General features: G+C 36.9%; 1 protein-coding gene across 1 annotated transcript in view; it reads right to left on the reverse strand.

Annotated features, from left to right (window-relative positions):
- Positions 1–273: 273 nt before the first annotated feature.
- Positions 274–20406, reverse strand: part of ANKRD46 (ankyrin repeat domain 46) — a 42250-nt gene continuing 22117 nt past the window's right edge. Inside the window, exons 2-4 of the mRNA XM_010374170.2 lie at positions 8934–9271; positions 7273–7431; positions 274–2270 (exon numbers count right to left, since the gene is read on the reverse strand). Of these exons, the coding sequence (XP_010372472.1) occupies positions 2054–2270; positions 7273–7431; positions 8934–9244 (687 nt within the window). The 5' untranslated portion in view covers positions 9245–9271 and the 3' untranslated portion in view covers positions 274–2053. The remainder of the gene's footprint in view (positions 2271–7272; positions 7432–8933; positions 9272–20406) is intronic.

Below are 20406 nucleotides of genomic sequence, written 5' to 3' on the forward strand. Positions count from 1 at the left end.
AGTAGCGTAAAATGAGGGGAGGCATGCTAAAAACTTGCATAATTGGGAGGGGCTTAATTGTGGTAGTTATTATCATCACTCTTAAATCTACAAGCAATTCACTCAAATTAGTTTGAGTACATAAATGAAACTCAATATACCTATTACATTAGGTTTGAAAAACAGCTGTGTTTTAAAAAGCAGCTAATTGCAATCCGTTACAAAATCCCCAAATTACAAGAAAAACTATAATACACTTAAAAAAAAAAAAAAAACAAAAAGACAAATCATGACTAAGGGATATATAAATACATTTATTGGTAGTATTTCTGAATGATAAATGCAGAGAACAGAATACAAAGAAATCAGCACATAAAAGGAACCATTAATCTTCAAAAATGCTATATACTTACATTTTGACCAATTTTGCATATTTGTTTAAATTTACAAACAAATGTAAAGCAAAGTTTTCTTCCGAATATACTTCAAATTTGAACTGTAGTGTTCTCCATTCTAAAGCCAGCTGTTTTTTGCTGTATTTACACCAACTATGATTTACTTTGTTTGTATCTAACCTAAAAGCAAGACTCTGCAAGCTGATCCTGAAGCAGCCAGTTACTCAGGAATTTTACAACAGCTATTAGAGAGAGGATAAAGCCACATGAAAGAGCGACCTTATTCCTAGATATATAGATACAAGAGAAAACACCAAGAAGCAAAAAGAATCACAGAAATACCAATTCTATTCTAAAGCATAATTTCTAATTCTAGCAGCAATTCAATTAGCAATAGCTTAGGTGCCTGTATTCCAAAAAACAAAACCATTAGTTCTTTCACTACAATTTCCTGACTTTACCCAATGAATAATTATCAAGCCTTCATATTCTTTTTTAATAACTCAAGAACATAATTCATACATTACAGGATCATTAAAAAAAGAGGCCTTCAAATATACTGCTGAAAGCTGCAATATAGTTTGAGGGCCAGATTTCAATTTACATAATATTACCATTCATAAAGAGTTTATGACACCCAGTACAATACTTTTCAGCACTGTTAACTCAGAAATGCTCCATCCATTCTTGCCATCAGAGAATTACAGATATGGACGGGATTGTTAAAAGTCTAACAGGGCCTCTAAATAGGACTGCACATGAAATAATTACGGACTATGATAAAACTGTGACAACACAGCTAGCTTATAGAACTGAGTTTTTCACTATAATAGCACTACAGATTTATGACAGTTAAATATCAGAATTATTTTTCCCTGCTAACTATTTAGTAGAAAAAGGATTTTCTGACTGTAATTCTGATGAACGGTTATCTCTGATGAACAGGGTACTAGGGAAAATTGGAAAGTGAACAAAATGAACTCGTTTATTTTTCACAGATATTAATGAGCAAAGCAGTTTACAAAAAATCAAAAATTAACCTAAAAACAAATAAATATAAGATCAAATCAATCACCTTTGAACAAAATATAGCTCATTTTCAAAAGTTTTGTTTGGTTTGTGACTAGACTTAAAAATACTAAAATAAGCTGAATAGATTCTAACAATACTGATTTGCTACACAAGATTTGAAAAAAGTACTTAAAGTTTTAAATTATCTCTCATCCCTAGAGACAGTAAATAAAAAGTGGCTCTTGCAAAAATAAACGAAAACAAAACCACCAACAAAAACTAATCATATAAGATACTGTTTTTCTTTTTGAATACTTCAATTGGTCCTATATTAGGATAAGGTTTTGATAGCAAGGACTTCCTAGCCTCTTCCTTTATTTTCCATTTTCTAGTCATGTCTGTGTTTTTATCAAACAAGGCTATGTGTAGGTTTTCCTACAAAGTCAGGTTGAGTCAGAGGTAGCGTTAGGATGCAATATACTTGATCATAGTATGCAGTTAGTTCAAATGAACACATCGTTATCTAAAAGGATTACAATAATTAAAAATGCAAAAAGAAACATGTACCGCCCTCACTGCTTTGCACTAAGTAAAATTCTGAGAAACTGAGAACAAACATTGGAAGCCAGGAAATAGGCAATTAATTGCCTCATCTTCCATGAGCTCCTTTAATGCACCAGTTCAGGCTGGTTTTCCACAAAGGGTAGCACCCCACTCACATAATAGGCAATGCCAAGAGACAGCAAAGCAATGACGAAGATCAAAAGCAACACTCTCCAGAAGCCCAGATCCTCCACAAACTCCTGCCACGTGGTTCGGAAGCTGGAAAGGACTCCTTCACCTTGCTGCAGGTTGGGATTGAGGAGTGAATGGCTTTCCATAGCACTGTGGAAGAAGAAAGAGCAAAAAGGGCATTAAAAACACAGCAATTCCAAAAACGTAAAACTATAGGACTATTATTTAGAAAAGACCAAATACACACACACACACATATATATATACACTCTTACATGCTTATGTATCTGAACAATACATCCTAAACTGTAAATTGCTAAATGGTAATGAGTATGTTTCTCTTGGTTTAGAATTTAGTAAAGTCAAGTTAAAAATTCTATTAAAAAGGTCCTGGTTGGGCGTGGCGGCTCATGCCTGTAATCCTGGCACTTTTGGAGGCCAAGGAGGGAGGATCACTTGAGCCCAGGAGTTGGGGACCAGCCTGGGTAACATAGCGAGACCCCATCTCTATTTTTTTTAAGGTGTCCTGAGCAGAAGTCTTGAAATAGGTTAAATGAGTTGTTTCCATCAAGATATTAAACCACAACACATTATTGTTATGTTAAATTTAGAAGATTCAAAGTGTAGACTCATAATTTAAGAATGTGTTAATATGAATAAGCAGACACGCAGGTGATGACACCTGAAGAGGACAGTCATCTACAAGTCAAGCAGGGAGGCCTTAGAAGAAACCAACTTTGTGACACCTTGATCTCAGACTTCTAGGCCCTAGAACTGAGAAAACAAACGTCTGTTTGAGGGGGCAGCGGAGGGAAAGATGAGTAAATCTAAAAAGTCACTTATATAGTGTGTGTGAATCTTAAAGTTAAAAGGGAATTTTTATTAATTTAGTTCAATAATCTGACCAATGGAGGAATTCCTTCTTTCAGTGTAATTCTCTAATAAGGGAAGCTTACTCCTCAGCCTGTTGTCCATGTGGACTTGTCTAGTTATCAGAATTTTTTTTTTTTTTTGGAGACAGAATCTCACTCTGCCGCCCAGGCTGGAATGCAGTGATGTGATCTCAGCTCACTGCAACCTCCACCTCCCCGGCTCAAGCAATCCTCCTGCCTCAGTCCCTGACTACAGGTGCACACCACCATGGCTGGCTAATTTTTGTATTTTCGGTAGAGACAGGGTTTCGTCATGTTGCCCAGGTTGGTCTTGAACTCCTGAGCTTAGGTGATCCACCTGCCTTGACCTCCCAAAGTGCTAGGATTACAGGCATGAGCCACCACAGCTGGCCTAGTCATTAGGAATTCTTAATAGTTTCTTCCTACTGGTTTTAGTTCTATCTTATACAATAAGACAGAATATGTTCATTTCTCTTCTGCATAAAGGCTAGTCTAATTGAAATTAAGGTAGTGAAAATATCATAAAAACACTGATTCTGGTTTTCAGAACTTTATCAATGAGAAATATGACTACCACAAAGAGAAACTGCATCTGACTTTGGTACACGGAAGCACTAAGGGAAGAGCACCCATGGTTATGTCACAACATACAGGCCCAATAAGAGGGTATCATTTAGATTAAATCCACAATGACCATGATCACAGGAACCAACTATCTACTGGTTATCAAAGTTCATTACTATCCTTCCTAACTCCCATAAAACAATCTCTTAGAGTCTCATTCACTATGAACTATGAGTAAACATGCAAAACTGGCATTTTTTTAACCTACAACTTTATTTTACTTCTTGATACCATCAAACAAAAGTCCTTCAGCCTTTACCAGCATTAGAGGTCTTCTCTGATCATAGGAAACTGACTTCCTAATGGGCCAGTCTACTTAACACCCAAATTTTTTTTTTAAATAATTAAAACATGTTTATTCTCTGAATAAGAGATGATGTTTTCAGTGGGAATCTACAACAATACAGTGATTTCGGACAACTTGAGAGCAAGTTTAAAAATAAGATTAGAATTTTGACAAGGCCTAAAAGAGTAAAACCACAAATGGGTAACAAATTTCTGGAGAGGCTTAGTTTGGCCTATGTAAAATTTATTGATTACGAGGTATAAAATGAAAATTCAATGAGCATTCTCTCATTGCTCTTCAGAGCTCATGAAGCGCTGCCAACCAGGATTTTCTATAAAGACTTTATCCAATGAAATGCTTTCTACTGTCCAGGGAATATCTGATTCTAACATAATGGGGTGTGTGTATAATCCTTTTTTAAAAACATAGTATCTACACTGTCTTTGGGGGTTGTGTTTGTGTGTATCTTTTTAAAAAAATGTGACAGCTATACTGTTTTTGTTATCCCATACCTACAAAGTAAAAAGGAATTAAGAGTTTATATGGAGGAGTGGAGAAATATTTTTCATTAACTTGATTTATAGTTCCTTATAAGACCTGTAGAAGTTGTGCTGTCTCGGGGGACTCCTAAGAGAAAAGAAAAATATTATAGTAAACACATTTAAAACCCTGCTTTATCTTCTGCTCTAGAAAAAGCTGTTACACAATTATGCCATAATGCCATGTGCTAGCCAATCTCTTTAAACCTTTTCCTCTACTTTTTATTGAGATATAATTCACATCCCATAATATTTACCTTTTGAAACTGTACAATTCAGTGGCTTTTCATATATTCCCAAAATTGTACAACCATCTCTTCTAATTCCAGCACACTTTCAGCACCTCTATCAGAAACTCTGTACTATTAGCAGTCACTCCTCCACTGCCGCTTCTCCCAGCTCCTAGTCTACTTTCTCATCTACTTTCTGTCTCTGTGGATTTGCTTATTCTGGATATTTCACATAAAGAGAATCATATAATACGTGGCCTTTTGTGCCTGGCTTCTCCCATGTAGCATGTTTTCAAAATTTATCCATGCTGTAGCATGTATCAGTACAAAATAATCATATTAATAATATTCCACTGGATGAACAGATGATGTTTATTCCTTCATCAGCTGATGGATGTTTGGGTGGTATCCACGTTTTGGCTATTATGAATAATGATGCTATGAACATTCATATATAAGTTTTTGTGTGGACATATGTTTCAGTTTTCTTTGGTATATTCCTAGAAGTGGCACTGCTGGTCAGATGGTAACTCTATGTGTAGCTTTTTGAAGGACTGCCAGACTTTTCCAAAGAAGCTGCTCTACTTTCCATTCCCATCAGCAGTGTATGAGGGTTCCAATTTCTCCACATCCTCCAGGGCACTTGTTATTACCTTTTTAATTGCAGCTATCCTAGTGGGTGTGAAGTGGCATTTCACTGTGGTCCTCATCTGCATTTTCCTAATGACATTACCTTTCAACTTTCTGATTTAAGCTTCAACCACTGAATTTCTACCATGACACTGAGGGGTAGGAGTAAGATAGGAAAACTAGGCAATAAAAGTGTTAATAACTCAATTTTTGAAAAACGAGCTTTACACAGTGTTACAATTAATACAAACTCTCATGCTGCAGTGAAATGGCAGGTATGTGAAGGAAGCAGGAGTACTTCAACTGCTCATCCAATGGAATATTATTTTGTACTAATCACTTCTTAGTAAGTAATCACAACTGAGGCAAACTAATGCTAAAAGTATATTTCTGCTAATATACTTTTATTATTATATTAGTGCCAAGAAACTGGCTATTAACAAAATAAAAGCCCTAAAAATATACCAAACAAAAACACATTCTTGGCTGTTTTTCATGGTAAAGAAGCTTAAAGTACTTAATGTTATTTTATAAAAAGATAAAAATAAATTTCAAGTTATTTTGGAGGAACAAATCTTTAACAAATAATCGTTAACTCAATGTTGTTAAAGTGCTTATGCCATTCTGTCAATCCAAAGTACACAGGAGAGAAAAAAAAGGGCTTGTAAATACATCTCTGACTTCTTGTTTATCTGTCAGCTTTCAGTGATCACTCATGAGGAGTATGCACTGTTCCAGAAGTAAAGCTCCTGGATTTCTTCAGGACTGTACTAAGTGCTTGAAAGTATCTAAACAAAACAGACCTAAGCTTCAGAGCGGAATTAATGGTCCCCAAAGAGCACATCAACTGGCACACGAGAGGAGGAAAGCAAAAATGGGTACAAAGGAATCAAATGAACGGTGAACTATGAAAAACAGAGAGGATTTCATTTAGAACTCACAGAAACAAGGATCCCAATGGTCTAAGTGGACTATGTGATTCTAAATCCAAGTCCTAGTCCATCAGCTACGAGGTAAACAGCTGATGTGGGCCCTTGCTTATTCTACTTACAACCTACCGAGAATGTTGGGAAGAGACTATGGAAGCTCGGCATCCTTTTTCCTTCACTTGTATAAACTGCATGGTGGTCAACCAGACTATATGCTACTAGAACTAAGTCTGGCCTATTTAACTTTACGTGTTGAGCCCAGTGATGTCAGGAGAAAAGATGGTTTGCTACCTTTTTGGAGCTTCCTGAACTGTGTTCTCCATTGCTTCTAGATGAGAAATGATGAGCTATTCAAGACCCGGTCAGTCACCACATCTTAGCTTCAATTACTTACAGGAGTCCAAATTTCATTAGCTCCAACTCATATGATCATCACTTTCGCTTTCACATTACTGAACTGTGCATGTGTTAAATACTATCGTGCTTTCCCTCTTTTGTTTTCTTGTTTCTCAGCAGCCCACTTCCCTATCCTTGAAACTACCTTTTGGTCTTTTCTAAAATTGCCCAAGTTCTTGGCTTTACTTATACTTCTTTTTTTTTTTGAAATTCCATTCTTTTTGTGACCTGTACTTAAACTCCTCAAGCTCCGGTTTCCTTCCCTTAGATTCAGTTGTCACTATTTCTTCTTTGTACTGTCAATACAGCAAGTAGCTAACAGAACATTATGTGCCCATGACATGTAGTACTTTCTGTTAATAGCTTCTCAATTGTAATCTGCAGCCATAAGGTCCTATATAAAGTTCAAGTTGCACTTAAAAGCAAATGAATATTAAAGTTCACAAAGTTACCACAAATCCAGGTACTTAAAGTGACTTTCCCCTTAAAAAATCATATTATCTTGCTGGGCGTGGCTGCATGTGCCTATAGTCCCAGCTAGTCAGGAGGCTGAGGCAGGAGGAATGCCCAGGAGTTCAAGTCCAGCATGAATAATACAGTGAGAGAAAAAAAAAATTTCCAGTACCTTTCACTCTCAGCTGTCTGCATGGTCTCCAGTTTCGAGTGGGTTCCTCTGTTAAATCCTTTTACCTCCTGTTCTTCCAAAGATTCCAGCAATCGGATGACATCTTTATTTACTCCTCTGCGCTTTGCCAGAACTAAAGGGGTAGCACCTTGATGATTGCTAAAAAAAAGTTCATAAAAATAAAGAAGCCATCATAACATACTATATTGTCAGCTCCATTTTTAGTACCCATTTGTATAGATCTCAGTGAATAAAGAATGGGCCCAATTAGGATCTACCCTAGGGCTGTGGGGAACTAAAGGAGTATTTGGCTCACTGCAACTCTTCCACCATAAGCCTTGACCAGCAGGCTGCAATCAGACCTTGCCTGATGGGATTTCTGCACAGTTCATCACAGAGGCCATTATCCTGTTACCCAAACACATCCCCCACCTCCAGCCCCATCCTCACACTGAATGTCTCCTCAACAGCAGATTGTGGTGGATGTTATAGCCGTGTGCCTCCATTTTTTTTCTGAATTGTACTATAGAAAGTGTTTATGAAGAATAAACAAATCACCAGGGGGAAAAAAAAAGGATGGGTCCAATTAACTCAAAAGTAAAACCCAGAGCTGAGCCAAACATCCAGTGGAGCTGAATTTTGAATTAACCCTTGTTTTTTTTTTTTTTTTTTACTTCCAGGGAAAAGGAAAAAGAGAACATATAGTCAAAAAAAGTGGATAAATCTAGTTCTAAACACATTCTTATTTGATATTTACATTTTATGAGATGAGTACTTTTTTTTAACGTCTAAGAAAAAAATGTCAAATAAGCTGCTGTGGTTCACACAGCTATTTAACGCTAATAATAGGAGAGAACCACATTAAATCCTGCAGTCAATTCCTACCCCATCGTGTCCTGCAGAAACAGAAGCATTTACTGTCTTATTCAGATTTAGGGGCATTATAGCATCAATAAATTAGGGCAGTGTGTAACTGTAATTTAAAGGTCAAGCTCAGTTTTACAGGTGACTTGACATCGTTCCCACTGAAAAAGCAGAGTATCACCAAAACAAACAAAAAGCCCCATAACTTCCTCAAATTGTTCAGTTTAAAAAGGATCTTGGACTCCACGGAGATTATGAAGCTCACATGGCGCATTACATGACAGAAGGCACATAAGCGTTGGAGTCAGCGGAACTAGGTTCAAATTCCAGCTCTGTCCCTTATAAACTGTGACCTTTTCAAATCCTCTATAAACTGTGTGAACTTTGTCCAATCCTTTTTTGTCTTAACTATCAAATCTGTAAAATGAAGAAAACACCTATCGTGAGAGCTCTTCATTCTGAGGACTAAATGAGCTAACAAGTAAACAGGGTCCAGCTCATAGATTTTCAACAAATGTTCTTTTCTTCTTCTTCCCTTGTTGTAACACTACATAATTAATTAGTAGCAGAAACTACCCACAATTTTCATAGAAAAAAATATGCTGCTTCAGCAAAAACCTAGAGGTCAGTCCCTCATTCCCTCACTTGCCTAACAGAATTACACTGTCTTCAATGCCTTTCTGAACTTATTTCAACTGATTAATGAGAAAACAAAATCCAAAGACCCAAGATAAGACTATCAGTTGAGAGACTAATGGGAAGAAATGACTAGACTTCTAAAACCATAGAGAACTTACCAAATATCAATTTTGAGTCCATTGGAAACCAAAAACTGGATAGTATCCACATGGCCACAGAGGTGAAGAGCCGTGTTTCCTTGATAATCTGTGGCCAGAAGATCAGCACCGAATTTATGCAGTAACTGGCAGATGTCTACATTTCCTCGAGCTGCTGCAAGGTGAAGGCCTGTTCTGCCCCTGCTGTCACGAATATTTGGGTCAAAGCCACTTTCCAAAAGCCGCTTGGAATAATTAAAGTCCCCATCAATACAAGCTTGTAGCAAGGGCACGTTAGTCTGAGAAGAATCATTTACAAAAACATACGACATTGTTCTGATGTGGTGGATGTAACACACCTGTAATGAGATAGGTGAGTGAGATGCCATGAAGACAAATGAAATCAAGGCAAAGGAATCATTTAGAAAAGCACTATTTTTCATCCTTTTTGGCGTCCTGCCTCAAATAAATAAATTACTTTACCAAACAGAAACAACAACAAATTTATCAATTATATTTTATTTTCCATTAAAACATTTTATTTTCTTCATATCTGCTGGATTAAAATTCTAATTCAATTACTGTAAAGCTCTATTTTGCTTTTCATCATGTAAAAAGATTAAGAGATATTTTTAAAGTTAAGCAAGATATAATAGCTTAGATTTAAGTATTACGTTGTCAGAACACATAGATAACATGATGTTTAAACATCAAATAACTACCCATATATAAACGCTACTGCTGGTAGACATTCTTATTTAAACAAACTGATTCACTTTGATATATTTGCTTCTTCTTGTATTTGAGATATTCTACATGGTAACTAAAACTACTTGCATGAAAAGAAGTTATACTCAACAAAGACCTGTAGAATGTTATGTTTATAGCACAATTTTTTTTTTTTTTTGAGATGGTATCTCGCTCTGTTGCCCAGGCTGGAGTGCAGTGGCGTGGTCTCAGCTTATCACAACCTCCACCTCCTGGGTTCAAGCGATTCTCCTGCCTCCGCCTCCCAAGTAGCTGGAATTTCAGGCGCTTGCCACCATGCCTGGCTAATTTTTTGTATTTTTAGTAGAGATAGGGTTTTACCATGTTGGCCAGGCTGGTCTTGAACTCCTAACCTCATGATGTGCCCGCCTCAGCCTAGAAAAAGTGCTGGGACTACAGGTGTGAGCCACCGTGCCTGGCCTATAGCACAAATTTTAAGAGAAAGGCTAAGGAAAGTAACAAACTGAATTTAAAAATCAGAGCACAAAATCAATTCAGATTATGCTTTTTTTTACAGCATTGATCTTATTCTGCTGTGCTCTGTGGTTATCTCAATATGTGACTGTGCCAAATTCCCCCTGTCCAAAGACTGAGAGACGAGGTAAAAAAAGTAAGGCTGTCTGGGAATACCAAGTCAGGACAAAGCAGCAATCTCAACCAGGTCCGATGTGAATTGCATCTCTGGGACTCATCCAGCTCACCAGTTTGCTCACATCTCTTTCACGGATGTTTCCCGGCCCCACTGGTGCACCTGAACTCAGGTGAGAGTTCAGCACCTGCCTGGTGCACCTGAACTCTCAGGACATTCTGCTCTACCAAAGTGCATACCACTAGGTCTCTCTTTCTCCCCTAGGTTCATTTAAGAAAGAGTTAAAGCCTGTCAAAAGAAACTTCGCTACAAAATTGACAAGAAAACAGAAAGGCAGACACCAATGCTTTTCTAGAGATGGCTTTTTAATTCTTAGGTTACAAAAGCTTAGTCACAGATGGACTTGGCTTATACAGCTGATCAGGTAAAGTCTCTTTCTGAAACACTGACGGAACTGGATGCTAGACCCATCTAGTCTTGTGCCTAACCTCAAGGGGATTCAGGGAAGCCTGGTTGCTGAGTTTGGTGAGACTGCTGCCCCTATTCATTTCAACTTGGCTTCTCAGCAGAGCCATTGTCCCAAAATCTGGGGCTGCCTTACACAAGGGCTCTGCTGCTACCACAGGCTCTCTGTGGGAAGAGTGGGCATTAACATATATTGAGACTCGTTCTGAGCCAGGTGCAAACTAGGAGGTTTTAATGAATTTAATTTAATCTTACTAATGCCACAGTAAGGTTTTTTTTATATCTGAATTTCAGTGAGGAGCCACTGAAGGATTTTTTGTTTTAAATTGAGACAGGTTTTCGCTCTGCCGCCCAGGCTGGAGTGCGGTGGTACAATCATGGCGCACTATAGCCTCAAACTCCTCGGTTCAAGCAGTCCTCCCACATCAGCCTCCTAAATAGCTGGGACTACTATTTCAATGAGTCCAGCCCTTTGAAGGATTTTAAGTCAAAGAAATGGCACGGTCTTATTAGTCTTTCAGAAAGATTACTTGGATGGTAATATGGAGGGGTTAGATTGTAGAGAAAAAGACTGGAGGCAGGGAGATCAATCATTAGGTCATTGCAGCTACTAGGCAAGAAATGAAAACCTGACCTAAGGCAGTGGCAGGCAGAAGGGGACACACTGGAGAGGAATAGAGAAGACAGAATTAGCGCAACTTAATGACTCACTGGATATGAAATGAAGAGTGAAAATGGGCTGTTAAGAATAATTTCAAATAAGAAAAAAATAATGTTTATGATTAAAGAATACAGAGATTAAAATAAACTTCAGATTATGATACATATGATGACTTTTTAAAAATCTGGCTGGGCACAGTGGCTCATACCTGTAATCCCAGCACTTTGGAAGGCCAAAACAGGAGGATAGCTTGAAGCCCAGGAGTTCAAAACTAGCCTGGGTAACATAGCGAGAGACCCTGTCTCTATAAAATATTTAAAAATTAGCCAGGCACGGTGGCGCATGTCTTTCGTCCCACCTGTTCGAGACGCTGAGGTGAGAGGATCACTTGAGCCTGGGAGACTGAGGTTACGATGAGCTGAGATTGAGCCACGGCACTCCAGCCTGGGCATCAGAGTGAGACCCTGTCTCAAAAAAACAAACCAAACCAAACCAAACCAACAAACAGAAAAACTCAATAAGAAGAATTTACTCAATAAAAGAGTCAGGAATTCTTTTGTGAGGGTAATCTAAATATCTTCCCTTACAGCAAGGGTGTCCAACATTTTGGCTTCCCTGCGTCACACTGAAAGAAAAATTGTCTTGGGCTACACATAAAATACATAATGATAGCTGATAAGCTTTAAAAAATTGCAAAAAAAAAATCTCAGAATGTTTTTTAAAAGTTTATGAATTTGTGTTGGGCTACATTCAAAGCTGTTCTGGCCTGCAGGTTGGACGAGCTTGCACAGTATTGAATCATAAAAATGGAAAAGCTATCATAAACCTTTTTAAAAATGAAATGCCACATATGAAGTACTTTTCAAAAGGTAATGTGTTTTGATTAAATTTTTAAGAATAATTTTTTAAATCTACTTGGTGTTTTTGATTCAAACACAGTAAGAATTCTTGTGGTTTGCAGACTAGGATTCTTCTCAATGTTGGCTCAGCAAGAAATGCAAGTCTCTGTGTCTATTTTTCAGGTGAGAATAAGTGTGTATTTTGTCAATTTCTCTGTGTCCCTGAGCAACTGCTAAACTTAATCCCACATTTAATAAGCCCAATGATAGATATTTTTCATCTTGATCACAGAACCGAATCTGCCCTAAAGTAGTTCACTGAAGGTTTCACATCTTGTGAGGAAGTCCACAGTAGTAAATACTCATGTAAGTCTAAAGATTAGATCTTTCGTTCAGTGGTCACTCAGCAGTTTCTCTGAATTCTCAAGAAGGTTCAACAAAAATATTCTGTAATGTGCTGGCAAGGATCTACAGGAAATAGAAAATTCAGTTATAACAGAAGTGTGGTGAGAAAAAGAACTCACTGTTCTATTAAATACAGACAGGTTACTGAGCCTGTAGAAATTCTCTAGAAAATCTGTAGGTGAGGCCAGAAAAATACATGACAAGTAACAAAGTAGTGAAAAGGCAGCAAAGAAGGGCTTAATAGAAGCTGCTCTGTGGCCCACAAACAAGAAAGCAAGACAGAAAGATAAAAGAATAAGAACCAAATTATGTGTCATCAGGAAAGAACAAATTGGGCTCCAAAAATTCTCTCTCAGTCATTACTTGGAATTCAGAATGCATATTTTTCACATTATAAATGGAGGCTAGATCCCAGATTAGTTCACAAAAGCATTTTTATAAATAAAATACTATTCATAATGGGGAAAAAATGAAAGTTTAAAAAGCTAATACTTATATTTAAACCAAACAGGATACATTTAAGAAAAAATATTTCTAATCTACCTTGAATGCTGATACTTAAATCTCTTTAAATCTGTTCCCTTCCCTGTCTTTTCAGTGTGAAAGAAAACCTGGCCCAAATCTATCTGTAATCTTCTTTACATAGCCTGACCCTGCTCCCCCTTAACTGTGGTGCTGCCCCGCCCAGGCTACAGCCCTCTGCACTGAGAGAGGCTACAAGGGCACCCTGTCTACCTGCTCAACTCTTCTCTGGAGGGACCGTAGAAGCAGGGCCATGGGCAGGCAGTAAGGCCCACAAAAATAGCAATATTAGTTCATGAAACAAACATTCACTGTATGCCTGAAACGTGCCAGATACCATGCTATCAAGTCCAAATCCCAAATTCCTGGTCAGGGTGAAACACAGGTTAACTTTTTACTGGTCATCCATGCTCATCGTTATCGAATCCCCGTGAACAAATTTATATAGGGAAATAATTAATGGTATTTTACGGAGCTCCATTTACAATATGTAAGTCAGACTGTATCATAAAGGCTATCAGCGCTAAGCTGGAACTGATGACAATGGCTGACAAACTGTACGTGAGGACCAGTCCCACACGAGGGTCACCAAATTTCACGAAGACATGATAATACACAAAACATCTACGCTCCTCATTTCCTACTTTTTTTTATGATACTACAGTATCAATTTAGATAAACTTCATATCACGGAGCCACTTGATTTCCTTAAACAAATATTATGTATTTACCCAAAGCCTAGTATTTTTCCTCTCTTGTTCTGACAGCTAGAGCTGGGTCTTTAACAACTAGAGCCTGTCTCTAATGTATGATTTGGTTTCAATTTTCAATGTTAATTAAAATGGTGCAAGTGGGTTATTCTGGATGTGGTAGAGCTCACATTATGGAAAAAGAATAACTTTTGTTTTTTATCTAGATAGAATTATAGTTCATATGGTTATGCCTCCCAATAATCCTAATGTTCTCTTAAATCCACAAGAAAGACAATGCTTCTGTAATTTTCTTTTTCTTTTCTTTTTTTTTTTTCTTTTTGAGACAGAGTCTCGCTCTGTCGCTCATGCTGGAGTGCAGTGGTGCAATCTCAACTCACCTGCGGAGGTCTCCCACGTTCAAGTGATTATCCTGCCTCAGCCTCTCCAGTAGCTGGGACTACAGGCATGTGCCGTCATGCGTGGGTAATTTTTGTATTTTTAGTAGAGATGAAGTTTTGCCATGTTGGCTAGGCAGGTCTTGAACACCTGACCTCACGATCCACCCACTTTGGCCTCCCAAAATGCTGGGATTACAGGTGTGAGCCACTGTACCCAGTCTGCCATTTTCTATGGATATTACAATGCCCCATAAGAAAATATACTTGAACAAATGACAGATTTGTGTGATTTCATATTAATATTACACAAATTCATTAGACTAAATTACTAGAAACCTGCCAAGAAAACTTCCAAGACCTCAATTAGACCTTATTCACTAGACTCTATTAATAGCTGACCTAAGAAGTCATAAAGTGAATACAAATCAGAGCACATATTTAACGACTGTCAAATGAGTGAGGAGGAGTAAAGACTTTTTAAAATTAAACTTTTTGAGATAATTATAAATTCATATGCAATTGTAAGAAATAACACAGAGTGATCCTGTGCACCCTTTACCCAGTTTCCCCAATGGTAACATCTTCCAAAACTATATTACAACATCACAACCAGGACACTGACATTGATATAGTCAAGATACAGAACATTTCCATCACCACAAACCATCTCTCATATGTTGCCCTTTTATAGCTATTCCTGCTTCCCTCCCATTCCAGTCTCTCCTCAACACCTAGAAACGACTACTTAGTCTTCCATTTCTTTAGTTCTGTCGATGTTGTGTAAATGGAGCCATACAGCACATACAGGAACCTTTTGGGATTGGCCTTTTTCACCCAGTATAACTCTCTGGAGATTCATCCAGGGTAGCTGTGTGTATCCAGAGTTTGTCCATTTTTTATTGCTGAACAGTATTCCATGGCATGGGTGTACCACAATGTAACAGTCCATCTACTGAAGGACGTCTGGTGTCTCCAGTTTTTGGCCATTGTTAAAATTTCTACAAACATTTGTTTGTATGTGGCTGTAAATCTTCATTTCTCTAGGATAAATGGTCAGGAGAACAACTAGTGAGTTGTATGAAGGCCTAAAAGACTGTTGAGCATGATAGTGTCTATTTTCCCCATTCAAGAAGAATGTAAGGTCATCTTTGGAGTCATGTGTCTCAGTGTCAGGTTATTTATGGAAGAACCTGTAGGACCAAGCATTTGCAAGGCCACAGGTGGATATACTGGCATTTACCAAAGGGAGTGTTTCATAAAAACCATTCTACAAACAGAATTAGAGGCACTAATTGAAGTGTCAATAATGAACCAGTAATCTTTCAAGATTCACTGAGTCTGAGTCTGTGCCCCTGTGAATGGATGTGAAACCTAAGTAAACATAATGAAGTCTGCTTGTAGAGGTGGGAAAAGTAGGGGGGAGAGATATGTGATAGTCTGACTCTCCTGAAAGGCACTACTCTTATGAGTGTACCATAGAGAGACAATTTTCTTGTCAGATGCTGTTAAAAGAACTTGATTACTCCACCCGGAATGTATATGGAGCTGGACTGCCTGGGTTTGAACCCCAGCTCAGCTACTTACTAGCTGTTTGACTTAGCACTCAAAAATAAGTTATTATCCTTTTCAGGCTAGCACAGCTCTGGGGAGACCGTCCTCAGCTGTACAGAAGCAAGCTTGCGTACAGCACTGATCCCCTGGGAATAGAGCAGCTTCTGATAATGGGGTGACATCTAGTGGGGAGTGAAGACCTCCAAGAAAGAAAAATAAAACAACTGGTTCCTGGCAGAGGAAAAACCACGTAGTCTAGTGCAAGAACAGTCAATATGGGAATAACCACGCCCCAGAAAGCACACTGGTTGCTGACCAGCGCCCCGGTTCCCAAGGAACAGTGTCAATGAGGAACAGTGTCCAATGACTGGTTCAGAGGCAGACTAGCTGGCATTGTTAAAAGCAGAACTTTGGGAGTCAGGTTTTAGAGGGCTGGTGCAGCCTGACACTTAAAACTCCTCACTCTGTGCTCTGTGGCACAGCCTGAGAGATTTGATGAAGATGGAGTCATTTATCCTTTCTTCACATGACGCAGTCACTTAGATCTCGGCAACAAGAGCTTCTTATGTCAACCAGCTCGCTTATCCCAACCCAAACAACAATAAAAAGATTTTGATGGAAGCTTGTGATTCACTGATTTGATGAAAAGTCATGCCTAATTTTCTTTTATATCTCAAATTCTGGATCCACAATCTTAGGTCAATCTGTAAAACTTTAAGATATAATAGTATTCTTAATGGTTAACAACTAATGGAGAAAATATGTTCGATTAATACATACTTATAATAACTAAAAATTGTTCTATATCCAATATCAACAGGAATACATAATAGATTGATTTTTCATTTTGAAAGGCCATTTGGAAAGGCAGGACTAAGTACCACATTCTTGCTTCAAATGGACTGACTACATTATGCCTACACAAGCAATTTTGGTCAGAGATCAAAGCAACAGACATTTCAGCAAAACGCAAGGAAAAAAAACGACATAGTTGGAAAGATCTTCTATCAGATCTTATTGCCTTTGCCATTTTCTAATGTCAAAGAAAAGTACTAAAACTGAAAAAATGAATGATCCACAGTAAATAAAACCCCAAATCTAGATTCTATCACTTGGTTATTCTTATCCTTTTACGAGGATGCAGTTGTTTCAAAATACAATCTCAGAGAACTATAAAACAAAAATTTCCAGTGAAGTCATTAAATCCTAACTGCTAGTACTTTAAAATTACTGTTCTTAAAACCTGAGCTCTGCAAAAATCCAAAGATACTGGGAAAGGAAAAAAGCCATGTTGAAAAGAAATTTAGCTGTAAGCACGTAAGAATTTCAACAATTTAAAATCCTTCCCAAAACATTAACAATATATTTCTTCAGTCTGCTTATCTTCAGCAGCTATTTAAACAGTAACTATTTCTCTAACAGAGCGATCTTAATTCCTAAGGCCCACAGGCATTGAGTCTAGGGCCATACTGCTTTAAGTGGCAGGGTGAGGCTTCGTATTTAGTTTATATATTTTCAATGTGCCCTGCAGCCACTGTAAGTTGTCAAGATAATCAGGAGAAAACAGTTCATGTAAAACTTTGTTGCTTGTTCACAACTGTCCTAAAATTCCTGCCAGAATATGTTTCTAGAAGCCAAGAAATGGGTCTGATTTGTCTATATATACTGGCTGACTGCAATGCCTGGTACATTAATTTTTCTTGAAGTCTAGACATAGGGAAATGCAATAATTCTTTCCTGAATGTACACTCAATTAAGTTCATTGTCACAGGATTTTAAAGTAATATTTTTTTCTTATGACTAGTTCTGCAGTGCATTGTAAAAATTTTTAGGAAATAAATATGAAAAAAGAGAAGAAACTAAAAGCTGCACACAATCAAATCAAATTCATGATTCAACCAACCATGAATCAAAAATATTCAGGGAAAAAAACTGCATCTGTACTGAACACGTATGCACACTTTCTTATTTCCTAAACAATACAGTGTAACAACTACTTCTGTAGCATTTACATTGTATTAGGTATTATAAGTAACCTAGAGATGATCTGAAGTATATGGAAAGATGTGCATAGGTTAAATACAAATACTATATCATTCTGTACCAGGGATGTGAGCATCTGTGAATTTGGTAACTGCATGAGGTCCTGAAACCCATCCCCATGGATACTAAGGGATGACTGTATTCTGGGTATGTACCGTAATTTTATTGAATTCCTTAGCACATTAAAAGAGAATTTGTCCTATATTTTTCCTATCACATAGATTCACTGACATTTTTGGCTAATCAAAATGTAAACAGAATTTTGTGATGCAGATGAAAGCTGTCTAATGTATGGCTGTGGAACCAGTCTCTGACCGGTGAACAGTTTTACTGTGATGGCAATCTTGATGCAATGCTTTCTTTGCTCACTGCAAAACTTCTAAGATTCTGGTTTACAGTTCATCCTAAACCAGGCTGGATTTAAGTTCCTTATTTCTCTATTTTTTAGAAAATTGTATTACAAGGGCCTAGGAAGTAAATTCTCACTGATCATACGGCTAGGACCCCAGTTTTTAACCTTTTAGTGATCTGTCCTAAATAAAGATAAAATATGTGAATATTTATTTGGATTCTTAGGAAAAGAGTTGCTCTCTTTCTGCAGGAAGTAAATAAAAGAAGGAACTAAGAACACTATCCTTTTAGGATATCCCAGTACTATGAAGAACATTGGAAGGAAGTTTATAAGCAGAATCTTCTGAATTTTATTTCCAAGGCTCAATAATAACAGAAGTTTCAATTTTTAGCAATTTTTTGGAGCAATTTTAGGCAGATATGGATCTACCACAAACACACATTTTTATTTTATATCCAACTTTGTAGAAAACACACATTTTGTGGTATTTCCAACATTTTAGTCTAATGTGGCTGTGTCTAAAATTAACTTCATGATGTCTTTAATACAAAGCTATTAGTAACTTCATAATTAAAACTATTAATGCAGTAAAAGTGAGGTTAATTTGAAGTATGTGAATTACAGAATGATACTTAAAGACAGGTCACTAGCCAGGTGCAGTGGCTTATACCTATAATCCCAGCACTTTGGGAGGCCAAGGTGAGAGTATTGCTTGAGCCCAGGAGTCCAAGACCAGCCTGGACAACAATGTAAGACCCTGTCTCTACAAAAAACAAAAAAGGCCAGTTCATTGTGTTAAGTTCATATAATAATTAAAACTCGGTTAATCAGATATTACTTGGATGTTCTTCTGGAATTAAGCTTAATGAAAAGGGAAAAAAGAATTTCTTGTTTGTTATGTCTGGTATTACTATGCAAATAATTACTTGGCAACATTTGAGATACACAGTATTCTACATTTATTAAGTTACACTGCAGGCATAGTTCTAAGTGTTTTTCCTGTAATAACTCATTTAATCCTCATAGAAGCCCTAACAAGGTACATGCATACTATTATTACAACCATTTCATGAGTAAAAAAAAAAAAAAAAAAAAAAAGTCACTGTTTGTTTCATCAGATTTTTTGTCTAATGAATTAGCTTAGCAAATGTCTTCATCAAACATAAGGAAGAACATTAGTCTAGCGTATACATTCCATATAACTCTTTACAATCATTTCATTCAAAGTGAACTTCTTTTTAAATTGTAGAAACAATACTTGGAAATGTCTTTTACTTTACAGAAAATATTCTAGCACACATAAGCCAAATGAACTCTTTTTAATCATCTCATACAAAGTAACTTTTTAAAGTATGGAAAAATAACAATAAAATATTTTTGGAAAAATCTTCTACTTCACAGCTGACTAAATTCTTAGGTTCATTATTCTCAAGTACTTCTTACTGACTGGGATAACAAGAAAACACCTAAATTTTTCTTTCTCCTTCAGGAAATCAAAAAACACCAAACAAGGATTTCTGATATATTTCTGGCCATATTTATATTGCTTAACTATTATTTGTTTGCATTATTAAAGTTTAGTTACAATTCAACTTTTAGAAAAGGTACTGGCTTAAGACAAATCAAAATTAATTGTTCACAAAAGGAATGCTGGTTATTTTGGACATTTTATTTCACATTCTAATATCTTAGTATTTTCCAAAATCTTTACTATGTAATTTTACCATGTTTAAAATTCTTAGCAAGGGACTTCCTCCTCAGGAGGCTTCCAGTTTATTGTCTATCATTACATAATAAAGTTATTTGATTCTTTAGAACTGTTTTCTCTAGTTGCAACAGCACTTTATTTATATGGCCTAAGGGTGCCACCTTGTGGCCTGCGTAGGCTTTAAGTTCAACAGCATCTAGTATGGCATCACTGTTCCATTTCAAGTTATTTACTATAATTCTCACTAACTGTGAATTTGTGAAAATCTAAAGTTGGGATGAAATTCAATTTTCCTTTTAAAAAAACTTTATCAAGAAAATTAATAGCAAAAATATGATTCCAGGCCTATTCAGAAATCTAAACCTCATTAAACTCACCTTAGCAGACTTTACATAAAGTGCTGCTTAAATGGCATTCTAACTTATTCATTTATTGAGTTGTTTCAAAATATAAGAATTGTGGCTTTTGCAAAATATTCCTTATTTTCTAAATAGTCTACAA

The sequence above is a fragment of the Rhinopithecus roxellana genome, chromosome 9, assembly GCF_007565055.1.
Source record: "Rhinopithecus roxellana isolate Shanxi Qingling chromosome 9, ASM756505v1, whole genome shotgun sequence".
Classification (NCBI taxonomy): Eukaryota; Metazoa; Chordata; class Mammalia; order Primates; family Cercopithecidae; genus Rhinopithecus; species Rhinopithecus roxellana.